The sequence below is a fragment of the Vicia villosa genome, linkage group LG4, assembly GCF_029867415.1.
Source record: "Vicia villosa cultivar HV-30 ecotype Madison, WI linkage group LG4, Vvil1.0, whole genome shotgun sequence".
Classification (NCBI taxonomy): Eukaryota; Viridiplantae; Streptophyta; class Magnoliopsida; order Fabales; family Fabaceae; genus Vicia; species Vicia villosa.
This window is the reverse complement of record NC_081183.1, coordinates 158524840-158533810: the sequence shown is the minus strand read 5'-3', so window position 1 is coordinate 158533810 and position 8971 is coordinate 158524840. Positions and strand designations below refer to the sequence as shown.

Below are 8971 nucleotides of genomic sequence, written 5' to 3'. Positions count from 1 at the left end.
TTTTTTTTTTTGTTTTTGTAAGCAAGTTTCATTAAAAAGAGAATAGAAATTCTCAAACCCGGTTACAAAAGAGATCCGATAAGACAAATCGGAAAAGAAAAATTACACACCAAATGAAACCTAAGAGATATAAAACAAAGGATTTTTACAAAACTCATAAAAGTTACAATTGGTATGTGTAATATTTCCTATTACAATTGGTATGTGTTATATTAGCATTAGATAAACATCCCAAAAGTTAGAATAAGGGATGCTTATAACCTGCTGCTAGACAACTTCTTTTTTTTAGAAAGCAAGAGATATCATTGATGCGAGAACAAAGGGTTCTCGAAACCTTTATAAAGAAAATCGAAAGCGCCGACAAAAAAGAGAGAAATTACAAACCAATTACAATTACGAGAGGAAGTATATAGGATCCATACAAAACTCGTAAAAAGAGTAATAGGGATAAGTAATTTTCCCACAAAACGACCACTTCCAAACCAATATCTTAATGTTCCAAACAATATTATTCACATTCCAAGGCTCCTTACGAAAGCACCAACCGTTCCTAACCGACCACAAAATCCAAGTTATAGCCATCCAAACCACATTCAATTTCCTACCATGCGCTTTCTTCCTATAAAAATAAGAGTGCCATTCCATAAAAGACGACAAACACTCCTCCTCTACATTATCTTCTTTACCCACCCAAGAAGCTATCTCTCTCCAAATATACTTTACCACCCAACAATCAAAAAAATAGTGATTTCTACTTTCCACACCATACTCACAAAATGTACATTTTAATTCATTCAAAGGAAAAGACATACCTCTCCTCTCCAAAAGATCTTTCATAGGTAGCCTATTATGAAGTAATCTCCACCCAAAAGCCTTTATCTTAAACGGAACTTCCATCTTCCACAAAATACCAAAAGCTTCCTCATGTCTATTTGAAGGACCAAACGGAATGCGTAAATTCTCATAAAAAGCATAAAAAGAAGCTACCGAAAAAACCTTTTCCGGATTTCCCCTCCACACAACTTCATCTTTTCCTTCCTTCCAACCATCAAACTCCGCCAAACACCCCCTCAAAGACAAGATATTCGTATCAAAACCGTTATTCCCCTCAATGGAACCGGAGATTCCAAAATCTCCCCATTGCCACACTCCATTAACCCATCCTCCCATAGCGGCTACCGACACATTTTTAAGACTAGAGGCAATAAATAAATTCGGAAATACCTCTTTTAGAGCTTTGTCATCCAACCACGGTGCTTCCCAAAAAGGCGAATTAAATCTGTCATGAACTATAAATCTACCATAGGCAACAATAAGATAAAGTTGTCCTATATATTATTTTAGGTTACATTTTTTACATGTAGGATAAAAGAGTGTTGTCAAAGACAATAATTATAGTAGTGTTGTGATATTTAAATAGCAAATTGCCAAATCAACCCTCTGGCTGTAATCAAAGTCCAATCTAATTTGTGTGGAAAATCCTCTTGACAATCTCCACCACTAGAGGCGGACTCTGGCTTTTTACATTTTTCATTGAAAATATACAAAATCTTGTTCAAGGTCTTGGACAAAGGTATAATATTTTTATTTACATTTGAAAATGGTATTTAAAATAAAAGTTTGCACTAATAATAGAATTTTGTTATTGATATTTTCATTTGCTAATTTTTTAAAGTTGTAAAAATATTTAATATAAGTTTACCGATCTTGCTTAAAAAAGGCTTGAAATGTAACTTAGAGGTCGTGATGTTGAGCAATGGATGCGCCGTGTATTTCTCAACATCTAGACCTCTAAGTAGCATATCAAATCTTCTGCAAATATGATGAGTAAATATATATTGAAATTTTTGCAACTATAAGGAATGAACACATCAAATGTCAATAACAAAATTTCATTATTGCAAACTTTTATCTTTAGATAAGTTTAAATTTACAAACATGAACTAAAAAAAATCATTTGCACACATGTAAGATAAAACATTTTATCTTTGTCCTAAACCTTGAAGAAAATTTTGTATGTTTTCAATGGAAAAGGCAAAAAGCAACAGTCCCCTCTAGTGGACAATGTAAATATATAGGACTTTCTAGACAAAATAAATTGGGTTTTCATTACTAGCAAAAGTACTGATTTACAAATAAGTAGGACTTCTCAATTATAAGAAAAAATTAACACAACCTCCTAAAAAACCCATAAAAGAAAAACACTTAAAACTTGCCGAAGAAAACGCACAGCGTGGCAACGGCATAATAGAAAGCATGACAACAGCGTGGAAGAAAGACAAGGCACCACAACATTGATGACTGACTCATGGGAGGATTGTTTAGCCAAGTTCTGACAAGAATATTATATCAAACTAATAGAATCTAATTTTCAATGTACTTATAGTAGAGTGACACTACCGTCATCATTCAACCAAAAATGAAAAAGCCCAAGAGAGAGAACAGACTAACTGCATAAAGATAACCAAGACATTACTGCTTAAAGAGACAACAAACCTAAATTGCATATATTTTAGAAGTGACATTTGGAAAATTACATATCATATTCAAGGAGATGTGGATACTAAGTGCTTAGATGAAATGTTTATCACGTTCCTCACATAAGAGCCTAACAAAGGTGACCCTGATGAAAGTAATATCTGGATATCAATTCAGCAGCATATGTGACACTTGAATCCAAATCTGATCAGTCTAACATTCTTCTCTATTTTTGTTCTTAATTAGAAAAGGGTAACTTATAGTGAAAAACACTTTGTTCTCTCTAAGTGAAAAATTCACCCTATGGTTTGAGACGGAACAACGATATTCAGAAAGTCTTGAAATGCATTAGAAGTCTTCAACCTTTCTTAGAGTTGTAAATACATTAAGATAATTTTATCCATTATATTTACAAAAGTCTTGAAATTCAACTTTGAAGTCCAATGTTTGAGCAATTGAAGAGGCAACCTCACACACTAGTGCAGAAAGTACTTTTTACATCGGGCAAAAAGTACTTTTTACATCGGGTCTGAGCCCGATGTAAAGCCAGGCGATGTAATAAGTCAGAGACATTTTACATCGGGCTAAGCCTTAGCCCGATGTGAAAAAATAACATACGACATCGGTTGAATTCAGAGGTCTGATGTGAAAAATAATGTAATTTTTTTATAAAAAAATATATACGCCATATTTTACATCGGTCGTCTTGTCAGCCCGATGTAATAGATAGTTTTTACATCGGTTTTCCATTTTGCCTGATGTAATAGATAAGTTCTTACATCGGTTTTCCATTTTGCCCGATGTAATATGTGTTCTGCTTGTAAGCGTATAATAGCTGTTTTTCTTATTTTAACCTATAATTTTTGTGACCAAAGTTAGGTTGTTATTTTGCACATTTTTCACACAGACCACATTTAGGTCACTATTTTCATATTTTTCTAACCAGTGAAGGATATAATTTCATTGCACCAAATAGTTAATATATATTCTTCAAATTTTACAAAAGTATTAATCTAGGATACACAAGTGTACAAAATTATTAGAAAGTTTACACACAATGGACTACTACAAAATAACAAAGCAACAAATATCCAACCATTTAAGTCCTTTAGCGCACTTAAAATACCAACATGCATCCACGAGAAGAATTCATGCCTGTCATTGGGAAGCCTGTGAAGTCAATTGACAGAAGTCAAATTACAGGAAAAAAGTACATGCATAATGAATTCAATAATTTCAAATATGGAAGAATATGAAGCCGAAACTGCCATCACTAAAAAAACCAAAACATATAAGAAATGAAAGCCCCAATATATGTTGAAGAACACATGTAAATGACTAGATTTAATGTGAGACGTTAGATAGTTGGAATCATTTGGTTATTGTTAGTTTGGAGAGCTGAAGGTTAAGATAAATTTACACATGTAAATGACTAGATTTAATGACTAGAGTTAAAGTCCTACAAAAATTGTTAGTAACAACAACTCAAAGGTGTTCTTCAACAAAGCAAGTGGAAGGGAAAGCAAGAGTAACTTACAAGATTTGTTCAAGCCTTCATCACAAGAAGCTCTCATTCTTCAAGCAACACCTGCAGCAACAATTCAATCGCTTCAGCACACGACTCGGCAACGGTAACAAGTGCAAAATCAAAGTTGTAACAACAATGATTCGAAGATATTCAACAAAAACATAATCTAATCAACATTCAGCAACAACATCAATTACAACAACAGAATTGCAACTCAGTCATAACAACAAATTACAGCTCTTGTGACAACAATTCGTGACAAATTTATAGAAACGAAAGCAGTAATAAAAAACGCATACCTCAACAATAAACTGGCGATAACCCCCTTGCCGTAGGTAAGTCATTTCACTCTTGCTCTCAATATTTTTGTCTATTATTATAAACTTAGTTCCCTGTAGAACAAAAATCACCAGAAAACGAAATAGAGGAAAAATTCAAAAAAGAAACGAATAAATTCAAAAAAAAACTGAGAAAAAAGAAACGAATAAATTCAAAAAAAAACTGAGAAAAAACCGATTCTTGGAAATGAGATATCTAACATAATCTGGGGGAAAAATTGCGGTGCTCGGAAATGAGATATCTAACATAATCTGGGAGAGAAAATTGACGAGATCTTGCTAAATAAAGGACTAAATAATAATTGTTGACAAAATCATTGCCGCCAACAGTGATTAGTACAAGTGCTATGTTAACTAAGTTTCTTGCTCCTTCTGAACCAATGTGTGCACTTACTCTTTTGTGATACACTTGAAATCTATGTAGCACCGACACCTCTGAAAACAGGCGTGTCTTTGTCCGTGTCACTATCGGAGACTTCCATCGACACTTGTGATTACGTTTAATTTATTTATTTTTTAAAAATTTTATCGGTGTCGCCGTGTCAGTGTCGGGGTCAAATTCGGGGTGTCCGTGCTTCATAGCTTGAAATAGCCTAAGCTGTTTGTAGATTCTAATTATATTCAACTGCAAAACAATCTTAATTAATGAGAGTTTAATGTTATGGTACACTTTTTTTAGAAGTATAGTTTAATGTGACACTTACAAACTGAAATTCAGTATCATTGAGAATTCCAATTCCTGCAGATGCAAGATTTGCACCAATTAGAAACTTCTCTCCAACTAGTAGCGGACTCAAATATGGAAGTGTAGGTTCTAAGCCAAGCTCCAAACCTATAATTTACAAAATAGTTACACATTAATTATGTCATACATATAAAAAATGGTCACTTGAGAAAGAATATGAACAAGATGGAACATGAGAGGCATAAGAAAGACATTTATATATAGTTATGGTACACTTTTTTTAATGATTATCACTCGTGGTCATGAAGATTGCTATTAACATAACCAACTAATAATCAGTATGTGCGAGGAACATGGCTAAAAAATTCCACACTTAAGAGATACAATGAAACTACATGAAGCATAAAAACCTTATATACAAGTTAAAGCTAAAGAAGATTAAGAAGTTTTCAGAATTTAGAACTTTCAATTCGAGTTTTACTCTAATACCGAAGTGAGAAAAAAAAAAGACAATAAATGACAATAAAATGTCACATCATATTTAACCAACAAAAGAAGCCATAAGTGAGAGGGATTGCTACCTTGGAAGGAAGAATCTTCCATATATATCTCTGCATCAAAGGAAAAGAATATTAGGAGTAACAAATAATCACTAAAGAATATTATGCATCCAATCTCTTTTAGAATTATGTCAACTGATACTTCAATATAAGTGATGAGAGATGTGGCTCACCCACTGAAGTGAGTTGCTGTTGAAGTGAACAAATTGATATTTCAACACACTCTGGTTTATTATCTATATGCAAATAGTATCAAAAATTGATTTGTCTATAAATGATTTGTCTGTAAATGATTAATATTACTCATTTTAGAGGAGTCATATCTGGTGATGAGAACCTATGTTTACTCCACATTAAAGTAAGGACAAAACAGAAAAGAAAAGAACAAAGGATGTATATGAAAGTTGAAAACAGATCAGTGAATGGTTATGCATTAAACAGAGAAACACAATGACAATTAATGATTCATCAAAGCTTAGTATCTCGAAGTCACATCCTCCCATCACTCCAAAATCTTACCTATGGCACAAAGCTCTTTTATACCTGTAAGAGTGTTTGTTTGTTGACATAAATTCTGACTGAGACGAAATTTCGGAACCAAAGTCAATATTTAAAGGTTTAGGGTCCTTGTCATCTTTTAGGATCACCTGGGAAGGAGCAAAAAAATCAAGACTCGACAATGAAATAAAATAGTTTTATAAGCGCAACCACTGGTTCTAAATATTTTTGTGGCAATTTATTATATTATGAGAAGCAACTGTTACCTTCAAAGCAGCAATGAATGATTGTACTTCATAGATTGATGGAAACCGTGTAGTAAACTTTTGAATCTGCCAAATAGGAAAGGTAGCATCACAATTATAGTACTCTGTCGGAATAAGGTAGTGTATATGTGGGACTAGATTTATTGTTAACTCAATAAATAAGTCATATTATTACGATCACACAGAGTTACATTCACAAAGGCGAGAATCAACACTGTATTTTCAGTTTGTTATTGAAGTTACAAGTTACACCGAAAAGGTATTAAGTTAGTTATCAACAAATTGTCTCCAAAACCAACAAATGACCAAATGACTTAAAAAAGGAAATTAACTGACATATTGCTATACAATCAACCATGAAAGAAGTGCTCTATCAAACAAATTCAATCAATTAAGTTCATAAGTCACATGAAAATCTAATAAATATAGTTAAACTGAACCTTCAAAAATCTAAAGTTGCTACAAAGCAATAAACTCCTTGTTTAAATTAGTCCTCTCATCTAAGTTTTAAACTGTGATCCTCAATTATACTATTAACAGGTTTACAACCATAATCACAACTGCATAGCCTACATTTACTCATATTTTACTGCCATATCAAGCTTGAGAGCGTAACACAAACCGCAATTCAAGATCTCAGCTTAACATCATAGCATGACCATCAAATGCACATTCATAACTAATTTAACTAATAAATACATATTATCGGGGGAAAAATCAGGAACTTATCTATTCAATATGTGAAAATCAATGTGTGGGTATCTATGAAGCACGAACACCGAAAAAATCAGGAACTTATCTAATTATTCAATAGGTGAAAATCAATGTGTGGGTATCTAATTATTCAATAGGTGAAAATCAATGTGTGTGTATAATATACACATATTATCTTAACTACACATTACATGTTAAAAGCATAACAGAGCAAAATTAGAATGAAAATACATAACACAACGTAGAGAAAAACGCGAGGATATTGGGAAAAGCGTAAACACCAAAGCGCAAGGCTGACCTGTAGCGGCGACTCCGGCGAGTTATCAACTCGCGGGAGGTCCGGTGAAGTGGGTTTTCCGGTGGTTGCGGATTCAAGGAAAGGCGTACGATCCGTTTTCTTACTTTTTTTGAACTGTTATGGAACTGTATGTTGTTATTAATGGAGTTTGGTAGAAGATGAAGGTTGATAAAATGGTGTGGATAATTTATGGAATGTTATGTGACTGAGTTTGAAGAGAAGAAGGGTGGTGACGGCAGGATGGTGGTCGTCGGCGGAGGTAGGGTCGTCAGAGAAGGGAGGGTCGTCGGAGAAGGGAGGAGGTTGCGGGTTTGTTTGGTTCGTTTCGGCAGAAGAAGAAAAACGAAATATTGTGTTGGAAAGGAGGCTAGGGTTTTAGGGGAAATAATTGGAGAGATTTCCCATCGGTTTCTAGATGGACCGAAGTAAAGGCCCATGCTGTTGGACATTTCCCATCGGTTTTATTAAGGAACCGATATAAAGACCCATGAAGCAAAACATTTCCCATCGGTTGCTTAATGGACCGATGTAAAATCCCTTATAACACAATTTCATTTTAATTACGAAACTGCCACCGCATTATTTTTCCCATCAGTGGAATTAAATGTTTGATGTAAAATCACTAAATCAAAATTTTTTCACATCAAATTGTTATAAAATCAGATGTAAAATCCTTTGACAAATATTTTTCACATCAATTATCTTCATACCTGATGTAAAATCTTATAACCAAATGTCTTATTTTTAGTAGTGACAGGTCATGATTTTGAGAAATATTGGATGATATAACATCGCTTGCTAAATGATCTCAAATGATATTTGATTGTTCTAACTATTTTAGTGAATCACGTTAACATTTCCATAACATGTTTATAAAGTTAGGAATTATAAATAACATACAAATGAGGAATATTATATTTGTCAGTAGGAGAATACAACAGACAGAACAATATCGTTGGGAAACAACAAAAAGTATTCATATAATGGAAAATGCTTATTAGTAAGAAAATAAATAAACAAGAAATGAAAGAATAGATCTCAATCATCCATTATCACCACAACTCCCATGATCCCTATTAAAAAAGAAGTTAAATTTAAAATTAATTTAAAATTTACCACTAAAATAGTGACACATACTCATTCTTGCATTTTTTCTTCAAATTGTTTCGTACTAAATAGCACTACTCTCATATAATATGCTAGATTCCATAATGAACACCTCTTATTATTTGCCAAAGATATTATTTCGTGTGTCATATTGCTTCCTATGACAAACGTAATATTCATTACTTATGTGTTATTTATAAACCCTAACTTGATAGACAATATTATGGAAATCGATGTAATTCACTAAAGATTGATGGCTATTATTAGTGCAAACTTTAATCTTTAAATAAATTAACATTGCCCATCATTAACTAAAAAAATACACTTTGCACACATGTAAGATATAAACGTTTTACATTTATCCAAGATCTTGCAGTAAATTTTGTAGTTTTCTATTGAGAAATGCCAAAAGACAAAAATACCTTTCTTATGATAGACATTATGAAGAGGACTTCCCACAAAATAGATCGAACTTTGATAATTAACCATATTATTGATT

The 8971-nt window shown here is 32.9% G+C and overlaps 1 protein-coding gene and 1 long non-coding RNA gene across 2 annotated transcripts; both read right to left on the bottom strand.

Moving 5' to 3' along the window:
- Positions 1-393: 393 nt before the first annotated feature.
- Positions 394-1170, bottom strand: LOC131598176 (uncharacterized). The gene has a single exon (XM_058870802.1). It carries the CDS (start codon positions 1168-1170, stop codon positions 394-396), a length of 777 nt encoding a protein of 258 aa, XP_058726785.1.
- Positions 1171-3431: 2261 nt separating this feature from the next.
- On the bottom strand, positions 3432-7736 carry LOC131600095 (uncharacterized). Its single transcript, XR_009283002.1, has 8 exons — positions 7366-7736; positions 6354-6419; positions 6133-6236; positions 5611-5640; positions 5049-5176; positions 4306-4398; positions 4016-4066; positions 3432-3648 (listed from the first exon to the last, which is right to left on the bottom strand). It is a non-coding gene; the product is annotated as an uncharacterized LOC131600095 (long non-coding RNA).
- Positions 7737-8971: the final 1235 nt, after the last annotated feature.